The sequence below is a fragment of the Mercenaria mercenaria genome, chromosome 6 (genome assembly GCF_021730395.1).
Source record: "Mercenaria mercenaria strain notata chromosome 6, MADL_Memer_1, whole genome shotgun sequence".
NCBI lineage: Eukaryota > Metazoa > Mollusca > Bivalvia > Venerida > Veneridae > Mercenaria > Mercenaria mercenaria.
This window is the reverse complement of record NC_069366.1, coordinates 52,554,686-52,568,049: the sequence shown is the minus strand read 5'-3', so window position 1 is coordinate 52,568,049 and position 13,364 is coordinate 52,554,686. Positions and strand designations below refer to the sequence as shown.

Here is a 13,364-nt window from a genome sequence, read left to right as displayed (position 1 = left end):
AACTTATTCCAAGAAATTTACAATGAAAATGGTCTAGATCTATTCTCAATACTATAAGCAATAAACATAAGCCAAAAATTTAACTGTCACCTCCTCATGTTACTCATTATACCAGATTTCATCCATAGCATGGAACTACATTTTGGACTACTTCACATGTAACACTGAGTAGTCACTTCCGGTTTGGTATAATCCGTCCAAATGCATTAAGGTTGTATCATAATATTATAACTTTGATTCAACGATTTAAAATTAGAACGCACTATGAAAGAAAAGCAAAACTAAGAGATAGGACTGCATATAAATTATAGAACTTTCACAAAATTAAAATAACAGGTAATATCATTTTATAGTCGATGTATATATTTACCTCTTTCTTTATCTATGAAACAAACATTCATTAAAAGTAAATTTTCTAAATTAACCAAATGAACATAGAAAATCAATTTATAGGTAATATACAATACCCTTTCTAATTTTATAATAAACGATTTCGTATCAGTTCTTCTACTTTCAAGTATATTATCAAGGAATACTCAAAATTTAATTTGAATATTGTAACTTTTTAAATGTAAGTTTAAACCAAATGTAAGCGTGTGTTAGATATATTCAATTAGGTAAAGTAGATTCTTACATAAATATTTGATAGCAATAGCTTGAACAATCAAATATTGTGAAAATAGAAGCAGAGAATAGTAAACTGATCAATTATGTGTGATTTTTGTTTTTGCTTTTTTCCCTTATTTTGTGTGTCGCTGTATTTTTTAAAATTTTTTTACTTAAGTAAATATTTTATGAATAAAAGTAGTTATAGAATATCTAAAATTTATTTCCAATATTTAACAAACAATGATTACATAATTAATAAATATCAACAACTTGTCAACTTGCAAAGTTCAAACGATGGTGTAACATTAATTCAATCAATTGTTTTAAACTACTATGAAATGTATTGTTTTCTATTTAAAATTACTTATGTTTACCGTTCAATATTTAATTGCAGCAATAAATAAATAAAATTCAAGCTTACAACGTGTACTTACCCAATACTGGCTACCCTCGCTGTTACAGATATAACTGTAAACTGCAAAATTATCTCAATGGTACGAATGGCGATAAAGTGTTAGGCTAGTGTATTTTTGGAATACTTGCATACATTATTCTCAGTGGCTACAATGGTCTACGAATAGTTGATATATATGTATAGAACGTTGCGGTTGATGTGAATTAATACATTTAATGGGCGTAAATATGTAGATTTATTAAAAAGGAATGCCTGTTGAGCTGAAACCTGTGTGTTTGAAAGCCATTCCGTTGATGTTTTTTCTTTATTTTCTGACTTTTTCTTCATTGAAAATATACCTACCATAAACTCTCTCTCTCTCTCTCTCTCTCTCTCTCGGGCAATCATGATACAACACTATCCTTTTCTGGGTATTGCCGGTTTACGTATATGCACGGTTTTCATTTCTTAAAAGTTAAAGGCAAAGGAAATCTCCTATATAAGTGACCCCGCCCCCACCCCTCAAATGCCAGACATCAGATAATTGGTAATTTCCTGTGTTTTGCATTTTATTGATTGAAATGCAGCTTTTTTCAGAATATACACAAAATTATTTTAGTTGATAATATACTAATTGTAATTGCTCAATCAGGTTGAGTAATGTCCTGACCACATTAAATTATAACTCTTACAGCAAAGCAATGCTCACCCTTTTAGAAAACTCTCACCTTTATTCTATAAAAAATAAAATAATTAAAACTGAATAAGAGAAATGACAAGTATTATTTTTAACCAGGTTTTCAACGAAAACCTGAGTTATTAGATTGGAGTAGATGTCGGTCGGGCGGTCGGGCGGGCGGGCGGCGGCGGCGGTGGCGGCGGCGGCGTCAAACTGGTGTTTCCGGCCAATAACTTTTGTTTCGGTAAAGATATTTGAATAAAACTTCGTATGTATGTAGCTTATATCAAGATAAAGGCTGGGATTGATTTTGGGGTTTCTGGGGTCAAGGTCAAGGTCACTGTTACTTAAAATAGAAAAAGGGTTTCCGGTCAATAACTTTTGTTTCGGTAAAGATATTTCAATAAAACTTGGTATGTATGTAGCTTATATCAAGACAAAGACTGGGATTGATTTTGGGGTTTCTGGGATCAAGGTCAAGGTCACTGTTACTTAAAATAGAAAAAGGGTTTCCGGTCAATAACTTTTGTTTCGGTAAAGATATTTGAATAAAATTTGGTATGTATGTATCTTAAATCAAGACAAAGGCTGGGATTGATTTGGGAGTTTCTGGGGTTAAGGTCAAGGTCACTGTTACTTAAAATAGAAAAAGGGTTTCCGGTCAATAACTTAACTTAGGAATGAGCTATCATGATGAAACTTGGTGTATAGAAAACTTATATAAAGTTGTAGCTTGGGATTGATTTTGGGGTTTCTGGGATCAAGGTCAAGGTCATTGTTACTAAAAATAGGGTTAGGGTTAGGTTAGGGTTAGGGTTAGCATATCTTCTACATGCATGGAGGGATTTTGATGGAAGTTGGCACAATTGTTCACCATCATGAGACGGAGTGTCATGCGCAAGAACTAGGTCCCTAGGTCTAAGGTCAAGGTCACACTTAGAGGTCAAAGGATACAAGAATGAAAACTTTGTCCGGAGCATATCTTCTTCATGCATAGAGGGATTTTGATGTAACTTGGCACAATTATACACCATCATCAGACGAAGTGTCTTGCGCAGTTCCCTTCTTCAGAATTACTTCCCTTTGTTGTTACTATAAATAGCTTATATTGTAACTTTTTCATTACTAGACGTAGGGGAAAATCGAGACCACTGTTCTGTAGTACAACATGCATGTTACATCCAATTTTGAGGTGTATTTTGACCAATCTCTACCTGGTAAGGATTTCTGTGTGGACTTACAATTTTTTTTTTTTTTTTTTTTAAGATTAACTTCCCTTCGTTGTAACTATAAATAACTTATATTGTAACTTTTTTATAATTGACCGTAGGGAAAAACCAAAACCACTTTTCTGTGGTACAACATAGTTGTTACTTTCTAATTTTAGGTGTACTTTAAGGTATCTCTACCTGGTAAGGAGTTTTTTTGTGGACTTAGAAAAACAAAAGAATTACAATGATTACTAAACAACCACAAAATTAAAATTACATCTGCAAATACAGGTGCTAGAGTAAAGAAATTTGCTGTGACGGGCGTATATTGTGACATTCTGGCACTCTTGTTTATGAAAAGTGTTGAAAACCTGGTTTCGTGGCATTGCCGCGTTTCTTGTATTCAATTATTATGATCTTTTTATCTAAGTAAACAAAATAAAACCAGAAAAATGGCCCATTGCTGGATTTTATTAGAAATTAAAGACCCGTTCAGTTGCATTTTTAATAAATAAAAAAAAGAGATATGGACAGAAGGATTTTATATATCAAAAATGCATTCAGGCCACACCGCGGGAAGGCGCTTTTTATCATGGCCCACTCTGTTTATTTTTTCAACAAAGGTGACAAATATCACATGCAATCTATGTACTGCACAGTAGCTATACAGTAGCTTATTATGACAAACAGAAGCTAGTCTATCAATGGTCCAGTCTTGTATATTGGCCCTTACCGCCAATACGCAGACCGTTTCATCAGGCCACATACATTGCATACCAGAATCAGTGTCTTTAATCCTCTGCCTAAAAGTGAAAACCACTTATAAATTATGCCCTTCAAACTTACATTTATCGACAGACCACCGACACGAGTTTTCAAAAATAAAAATCTGAAAATGGCGATCGTTTTTGTCGCATTTTTCTTGCAAAATCATTTGAGCTGCCGTATTGTCGTGTGTTCGATCCGCCAACACGGAAGCACAACAGCGACGACAAATAAAACAAGTGTCGCTATGTCGTGTCAGCGGAGCGATGACACGTAAATATGACAGCTAGACAAAACACGGACACCAGAACGGCACTTTTATACCCACCCTTAAAAATAGAATGGGCAAAAAATATCTGTCGAGCTGGCTACATTCAGTTGTCATTGTATCGTGTATTTATATATAATTATTTCTGTCGTGTTGTTGTTTTGTTGTCTTCTCCTTCCGTGTTAAACCGACAGAATTAGGTTTTTTTATTTGTCAAGATGCAATTTGTCATGAAGTTCAAGAATATTTGCAATACGTTGCCATGGCAGATTTTTGCCATGGCAGTTCTTTGCCATGGCCCTGTCATGGCAGAATTTTGCCATGGCAAAATTTAAAGAACTAAGATAACGATCTAAAAAGTTATACTTCTACCTATAACATAGAGAACTCATGTTTTTAAGAAATATTTAGATAATAATGAACTAAAAATCATCTCAAATAGTATTATTTATTATGTTAAATATCAATTGCTTAAGAAATAATATATCTCATCCAGTGATTTGTCGTTGAATAAATCATTGTTTTGAGTTCAGATGCGAAGGAATTATATCACGAGGGCGCAGCCCGAGTGATATAATAATACGCATCTGAACGACAAACAATGATTTATTCAAGAGCAAATGACTAAATGAGATATATTATTTCGATTCTAACACGTTACCAAGAATTTTAAAGTACATCCTTGACGAAATTCATTAAAAATTTGCCCATTTTCAATCGGTTTCTTTTCCAGCGCGCCGCTATGCCGTTAGACGCCATTACGTAATAATTGTGACGTCAGAACAGTGATTTGTTGTATAATAATTCACTGTTTTCTGCCTTCTTTTTTTAATAGGAAAATGAATCGGATCGTGTTAGAATATTTGTTTTAACAGATTTAATAATATGAAGTTTTTCTGGAGATATGCCCCTTTAAAGTTAGTTTAGTTAGTTAAGTTAGCATATCATAAAACAAGCTGTCAGATGGGTTTATTTGGCCAGTGGAAATAAGTATATGTAGTCTTGACAACGGCAATACATTTGATCGTATTTTTCTTTGTAACAGAAATTAAAAACTGTCCCTGAATTTTCACTAAGCAATTATTGTTAACAAGACCTTCCCTGCGGGGTTTTCCAAGTACTCAATGAATTTTGGACTTTTAGCCTGTGAAATGTTCTTAGAACTAGAAAATATTGAATCTTTCACTGTTTAAACATCCCTGTTTTGTTTTCCACGTAGTCAGTTAATTTCAAGAATGAAAAAAATCTGCGAATTAAGAATACTAATTTTTGCTATTCAAGTAAATTTCATTTCAAGGTAAACCAACCTTTAAAATTATATAGTTGATCTAATGCTTTGTTGGATCAAAAGTGGAAATTGTATGCCCTGTCAAATTAAGTGCGCTTAGTTTTTTTTTTGCTTGTTTCATGAAATGTTATTCAAAATAGCATCAAAATGCATCGTTATTGTTCTGTTCAATGTCTTCACGGATATCATAATTTACATTTAATGAATGGCCGTTATATTTAACTGCTTCGAAGAACACATTCCCATTTCCCGGATCTAAAATGGAACATTGAAAACCCTCCCAAATAGACTGTACCCATTTTAGGAATTTATGGCTGGTTCTATGAAATGTTATTCAAAATAGCAACTGTAACTACGCGATCTGATTTTTAAAATGCATCTATTATATATAATTGCTTTGAAGGACACAGTCCCAGATTTTCAGTAGATTTATTATTACATTTTAATTATACTCATTTGAAGAACATTGCTGTGCAGCAAATAAACAACAGTTTTTGCTTTACTTAGAGTTCCCTTTCTTTTCTATAGCCACGTCTATAGCCGAACTAGTTTATGTATGGATAAAATTACATAGAGTTGTCAAAATAAAATCAACATTGCAACTGACAGATATCAAGACACGAATAGAATATCTGTAGTTAGGGCACCCGCTAAATCTAAACATCTTAGCATATATTTATACGTAACAGCCTATTGAATTTGAAAAGACATTACGTAAACAAGATTATCCAAGGAATCTATATTTTAAATTTAATTTCAATGTATCTAGTACTTCTGGAGTTATGCTGCGGACAAAGAAAACACTGTCAAGGTCAAATTTTCAACTTGATCATCATAAATCTACTTTAATCCTTGTTAGAATTTCTGTCTCCATGAAATCCAGGTCAAGTTTTAAGTTGGATTAAGTGAGGTCAAAAACTAGGTCCCTATATAAAATCATAAAAACCTTATTAGCACTGTAGAGGCCACAATTTCCCTTGGCGAAATTTATAATTCGATTATCTGAGATCTTAAACTAGGTCATCAGGTTAACTAAAGAGAATCATTTTTAACACTCTAGAGGTAATATGGTCTACTTGAACATCATACTTTTTAGTCAGAATGTTTGTCATGTTTTCGTGTCGGCGGGCAGCATGACAAATGAAGGGCGCCAACACGACATATTCATACCCACCAACTCGAAAACACGACAAATTGACAAATAAAATCTGTAAAAAGATACTTTGGAAGCAAAGAATGCAACCAAGCAAAATAATAGCATACTCGGTTTGACTGAGTCTGTTCATGAGAGCTAATGAAATATGTAACACCTCTCAAGCCCCTAGCACCGACTTAAGCGGCACTCTATTACACATCAATTGAATGGACTCCATGACCCCAAAGAAACAGAAAATATAACAACACTGAATCCAAGTAAGGGGAGACTTTTTACAGCCGCCACATGGCACTTAAAAATTGCTGTTGTGATAGTTAATAAAATCTGTAAAATGATCCTTTGGAAGCAAAAAATGCAACCAAGCAGAAACCTAAAGTCGTGTCGAGTCGGTGCCCTGGTCACTTGGGTAACAAAATAGGTCACTAGGCCATATGATTGAAAAACCTGGATGATATTCTGTGTGATTTACATAAAACATGTTCAGTCTGTTAGTCTTTATCTCATTTTTCAAATGGTTCCACTCGACTGCACTTAGGAACATTTCAATATGTTTTATACTTTTGGTCAAAATTGCTCTCCAGATTTCAGGTAATTACTTAGTTTGCATAAATGTTTATTGGGTGAACTTCTATTTTACAAAAAAATGTCCCGGTTACTAAAACCATGGCCGCAGTTTGCTTGGCTTATCTATACAGAGGGTACACTTTGAAAACAAAATCTTGTCTGAATTCCAACCAATCGCTTTTTGGGCGACACTCTGCTGAAGTAATTGAATCATGGTAAGATGTTTGAAGTCATAGCCCTAATAAAACGTGTTTGTGCAGTGAAACTCAGGTGAGCGGTCTGGGGCCATCATGGCCCTCTTGTTTGAAATTTAGAACATTCTTTCATAAAAAGTAAATATAATAAGAAGAAAAAATAAAGTAATTCCATGCGTTTAAGATACTATTTATCTATAAAAGAACTTTTTAATTAGTGAAAAATGTAAAATAATATTCTCAAAATTGTTAGTTTCGCAACAGAGATTTAATTACGCCTATGTTTACCCTTTAAAGTTAGTTTAGTTAGCACTCTTAGATATGTTTATTTGGCAAGTCGAAATAATCAGTCTTGACTAAGGCAACACATTTGACCGTATTTGTTTTTGTACCTGACATTGGGAAAAATGTCCCTGATTTTTTACTAAACAAGAACACCCCTGCTGGGTATTCCAAGTACTCAATTAATTCAAGTTTTTTTTTACCTGTGAAGCGTTTATAAAACTAGAAAATATTGATAAACTTCCTTGTGTATTCTAAGTAGTCAACTAATTTCAAGAATGAAAAAATGTTGTGAATTCAGAATAGTAATTTTTGCTGTTTACGTAAATTTCTTTTCAATATAAATCAACATTGAAAAGTATATACAAATGTAGTTGATCTAATGCTTTGATGGATCAAAAAAGGAACATTAATGCCATGTCAAATTAAGTGATTTTTTTATCTTTTATTTTTTTTTTCCAAATTTTAAGAATTTATGGCTGGTTCCATGAAATGTTTTTTTTCTTTCAAATTTTAAGAATTTATGGCTGGTTCCATGTTATTTAAAATAGCAACTGTAACTATACCATCATATCTTAGAATGCATCGTTATTGTTCTGTTCAATGTCTTCACGGATATCATTATTTGCGTTTACATTTAATGAATGCTAGTGTCAAAACTCTTTCTATATTTAACTGCTTCGAAGAATACAGTCGCATTTCACGGATAAAAAATGGAACACTGTATGCACTCCCAAATTGAATCGGCTGTATTAATTTTAGGAATTTATGGCTGGTTCCATGAAATGTTATTCAAAATAACAACTGTAACTATACAATAATATCTTAAAATGCATCTTTATTGTTCTGTTCAAAGCTTTTACGTATATACCCTGCCAAAGCTCTAACTATATATAATTGCTTCGAAGGACACAGTCTCAGATTTTCAGTAACTTTATAATGACATTTTTATTATACTTTTTTTTGTAGAAAATTGATGCGCAGCCAAAAAACACAACCTTTTATTTGCTTTATCCTATTTTTATAGACACATCTAACCGAAACAGTAAATGTATGGATAAAGTTACATAGAGTTGTCAAGATAAAATCAACATTGCAACTGATTGATATCAAGTCACGAAAGACTAGAATATCTATAGCTGGAGGACCCGTCAGATCAAAACATTTTAGCAAATATTTGTATTTAATAGCCTATTGAATTTGAAAAGACATTGCGTAAACAAGATCATCCGAAGAACCTATATTTTAAATTCAAGTTAAATGTATTAAGTACTTCTGGGGTTATGCTCTGGAAAAAGAAAACTTAGTAAAAAACGTAAAATAACTTGAAAATATAAAAAAACTGTTATGTTTCTTATACTTTTCAAACCCTGTCATATGCATCTATCCATATGTCAAGTTTGAAATGTCTTCAATACTTTCAAGACTCCCTTGCTTTGGTATCTATCAATAATTCAATTTTCACTGAAATCTTCTCAGTACTTTTGGGACACGTAAAACGGAAGACCATTTGAAAAATATACAAAACTTAGTTATGCCGGTTCATGTGCACTGAGAGAGAGAGTGAGAGAGAGAGAGAGAGAGAGAGAGAGAGAGAGAGCGTGTGTGAGAGAGAGGTGGGGCGGCGTTTACCTGTAATAACACATTTAGGTTGTGTATTCTCTGCCAGCTGCAAGAAAGGTCACCTTCTACACGTGTCATTGAATCAAATCTGAAGAAGAGACATGAAAATACGCAGATTCCAAGAATGGAATATTACGGCTCGTTGTCATTAACAAAGTTTTTATTTGTCTAACAAGTATTTGAATAATTTTGACGGTTTCAATCATCAAAGAAAATTTTGATCAAAAAAGCTTTCATAAACTTGAATGGAATGAAACTCCATCTTATTTTTAGCCAGTCAGAGTTGAGTTCAGAATTGTTGTTGTTAAAAAAACAAACACACATGGTGTAAACGCCATTTTTCTATTTTTTCTGTTTCTATTTTCTTCTAAGTCTGGTCAAAACAGTAATACCTATGGTATTTCGGAGATTCCTTTGAGGCATGCAAAATCTCTGCATGGTTTAATTGTACTTCCAAACTGTTATTGCCGTTAAACCTGTAACGCTACCCCAACCAACGTTTTGCATTTAGGGGGAGAGGGGCGACTTCGACCAAACACTCAAACATACTTCTTCCTACACTTGGCAGACTAACGTCCTTTTAATTCGCTGGAAATAAGTTTACCTTTACCTCGGTTATTAAGCGCCTTGTTTTTATGTGCATATAGCATTTAACTTCCTTGTAAACAAGTAACGGTTTATTTCATCATTCGCTGTGGACTCTAAAGGATGTCTTCAGGTAATTTTTCAATATTATGTTTTTAAAGATTTAAATTTACATATTTTTTCAATTTGTCTTTACTTCTTAAACATATTTTTATATTTAAAGTATTTCAACTCTGCTTTTACCTGACTTGCTACGTAGCTTATCATATTTATAATTTATGATATTTATAATATTTTTTACTTGTTAGTGGAAGGAGCTTTTCGGAAAATTAGTACGATTCTTCTAGACAAAACTAACAGTTTATCTTTTCATTTTGATAATTGAAAAGTGATGGACCAATCATTTATTATATATAGACATATTTCTGAAAAAATATTCTTCAGACTTAAACAGAAAGTGTTGATTTAGTAAACGTGTAATTGAATTAAAACGTTGATACAATAATAACAACCTGAGAAAATTAGTCTGAAAAGCATGGGGTGCCGTTTCACTATTTGTTCATTATTTACTATATTGATTATTGATATCTATAAATCGAATTTATGGTATCATAAAATAAAAAATGTTTTAGATATCCTTAAATTATTTGTTGATGTATCATTATTATAGTATTTACAGATATCCTGAAACGAATTTAGGATATCATTAAATCGAAAAAAGGATATTAGAATTGTCTAATATTTCATTTTGTGATATTCTAAATCCATTTTGTAAAATCGTTTCTTGATTTTTTATAATATCATTTACTGAATTCTGCGAACTCGTTTTGAAAATGCACAGACTAGTACCGTAAAATGTGATAAATTAACACAATAAATATCTATCATGCACAATAAGCTCTGTGCTAAAATAAAATTATGGAGTATGAGAAAATATATCTTTAAACAGAGTCAAAAGTTTAATTACAAACCCTAACGCTTTCGGCTTTTACAAAAAACCCTTTCAAGGCATACAAACACTAAATGGGAAAATGGCGCGAAAAAATGTTAGTCGCATAATGGCGAATTCAAATAGTCCTCAGTTGTTTTTGCTCTGTATAGCTATTTTCCTTATTTTCTTTGCATTTTTTTGCTGAAATCACATGCCAGATATAATTATGCTTGACATGTAGGTAGCATTTCCATAATGAAATAATAACATGACATAATTTGTCATGGATACTTAGATCATACGCCACCAACAAATTTTGAGAACTCGTTCTTTAACTGATGTTACAGTTTGTGTGTATGACTGAAAATATTTTCTTGCATCAAACATGACCCGCACTTTTCTTTTGATTTTTATCCAGCACTGACAATATTCTTCAAGAAAAATATAAGTTACAGGCATTTAAATGGGTTCTGATGTGTGTTGCAGCCATTGAAAATAAAATTGTCAATTTAATAAAGAATAAAGAACAGTTATTTAGTGTGTTGTAGCCTCAAGTGTAGCATAAATCAAAACAATAATGGCGTATATTCTGCCCATACAGTTCGATATATAAATGTTAAAGAAACATCGATAAAAAAAAACCCATGAGGTCTTGTTAATTGATAACAGATATCAAGCATCTGTTTCGGTCATTGCAATTAGTTATCTAAAAATAGCACTCTTCTGATTTGTTATCGCATATTCTACTAGAAGAGCAACATGTGGTATGTTTTGAAAGTTATATAAAAAGAAAAGCGCGTCTGATAGGTGTGGGAGAAAAATGTTTGAACATATATTTTCTCTTACACTATAATTTCACTTTTATGTTCTTGTATCCTTTTCGGATCCAGTATGTTTAAAAGGCATTTGGTTGATGTTGTTTCTTTATTTTATTAGCCCACCATCATCAGATGGTGGGCTATTCAAATCACTCTGCGTCCGTGGTCTGTCGTCCTTCCGTCCGTTAACAATTTCTCGTTATCGCATCTCCTCAGAAACTACAAGGGGGATTTTGACCAAACTTTGTCAGAATGATATATTGGTACCCTAGTTGTGTCCCCCTGAAAATCAGACTAGTTCAACAATTTTTTAGTGAGTTATGGCCCTTTGTTTATTTCTATAATTTACATAGATTTATATAGGGAAAAACTTTGAAAATCTTCTTGTCCAAAACCACAGAGCCTAGAGCTTTGATATTTGGTATGAAGCATCATCTAGTGGTCCTCTACCAAGGTGATTCAAATTATTTCCCTGGGGTCTAATATGGCCCGCCCCGGGGGTCACATGGTTTATATAGACTTATATAGGGAAAAAATTTGAAAAAACTCTTGTTCAAAACCACAGGGTCTAGGGCTTTGATATTTTGTATGTGACATCATCTAGTGGTCTTCTACTAAGATTGTTAAAATTATCCCCGAAGAGTCAAATATGGCCCCGCCCCGGGGATCACATGGTTTACATAGACTTATATAGGGAAAAACTTTGAAAATCTTCTTGTCCAAACCACAAAGCCTAGGGCTTTGGCATTTGTAATGTAGCATCATCTAGTGGTTCTCTACCAAGTTTGTTCAAATTACGCCCCTAGGGTCAAATATGGCCACGCCCTGGGGGTCACATGCTTTATATAGACTTATATAGGGAAAAGCTTTTAAAATCTTCTTGTCAATAACCCACAACATTCAAATTTGAACCACATGTATAGTTTTGAGTGGCAAGATGAACCTTGACATGAGTTGACCTTGATTTTGACCTAATGATCTACTTTCACATTTCTGTAGCTACAGCCTTCAAATTTGGACCACATGCATAGTTTCGTGCACTGAAAAAAACTTTGACCTTGACATTGACCTAGTGACCTACTTTCACATTTTTGAAGGTACAGGCTTCCAATTTGGACCACATGCATAGTTTCGTGTTCCAAAGCGAAATTTGACCTTGATTTTGACCTAATGATCTACTTTCACATTTCTGTAGCTACAACCTTCAAATTTGGACCACATGCATAGTTTCGTGCACTGAAAAAAACTTTGACCTTGACATTGACCTAGTGACCTACTTTCACATTTTTGAAGGTACAGGCTTCCAATTTGGACCACATGCATAGTTTCGTGTTCCGAAATGAAATTTGACCTTGATTTTGACCTAGTGACCTACTTTCACATTTCTCAAGCTACAGCCTTCAAATTTGGACCACATGCATAGTTTTGTGTACCGAAACAAACTTTGACCTTTACATTGACCTAGTGACCTACTTTCACATTTTTGAAGGTACAGGCTTCAAATGTGGACCACATGCATAGTTCTGTGTTTTACCTAGTGACCTACTTTCACATTTCTCGAGTTACAGCCTTCAAATTTGGACCTCTTGCATAGTTTTGTGTACTGAAATGAACTTTAACCTTAAGATTGACCTAGTGACCTACTTTCACATTTCTGTAGCTACAGGCTTCAAATTTAGACCACATGCATAGTTTTGTGTACCGAAACTAACTTTGACCTTGACATTTACATAGTGACCTACTTTCACATTTTTGAAGGTACAGGCTTTAAATTTGGACCACATGCATAGATTTGTGTTCTGAAGTGTAATTTGACCTTGATTTTGACCTAGTGACCTACTTTCACATTTCTCAAGCTACAGCCTTCAAATTTGAACTACTCGCATAGTTTTGTGTACCGAAATAAACTTTGACCTTAAGATTGACCTAGTGACCTACTTTCAAATTTCTCAAACTACAACCTTCAAACTTGATGCACATGCATAGTTTTGTGTACA

At 33.3% G+C, this 13,364-nt stretch overlaps 2 protein-coding genes across 7 annotated transcripts in view; one reads left to right on the top strand and one right to left on the bottom strand.

Moving 5' to 3' along the window:
• Positions 1-13,364, bottom strand: part of LOC123548882 (isoaspartyl peptidase/L-asparaginase-like) — a 48,099-nt gene that overhangs the window by 16,140 nt on the left and 18,595 nt on the right. Inside the window, exon 2 of one of the 4 annotated variants that reach the window (XM_045336507.2) lies at positions 9,043-9,121. The exons of 2 other annotated variants lie outside the window; for them this stretch is intronic. The gene's annotated coding sequence lies outside the window, so the exon portion shown is untranslated. Of the gene's footprint in view, positions 1-1,043; positions 1,187-9,042; positions 9,122-13,364 lie in introns of those variants that run through there. One more of the 4 variants, XM_045336506.2, reaches the window with a different exon arrangement.
• Positions 1-13,364, top strand: part of LOC123548877 (asparagine--tRNA ligase, cytoplasmic-like) — a 36,062-nt gene that overhangs the window by 8,422 nt on the left and 14,276 nt on the right. Inside the window, exon 1 of one of the 3 annotated variants that reach the window (XM_045336495.2) lies at positions 9,674-9,751. The exons of 1 other annotated variant lie outside the window; for it this stretch is intronic. In XM_045336495.2, coding sequence (XP_045192430.2) covers positions 9,742-9,751 — 10 coding nt within the window. In that variant the 5' untranslated portion in view covers positions 9,674-9,741. Of the gene's footprint in view, positions 1-9,673; positions 9,752-13,364 lie in introns of those variants that run through there. One more of the 3 variants, XM_045336496.2, reaches the window with a different exon arrangement.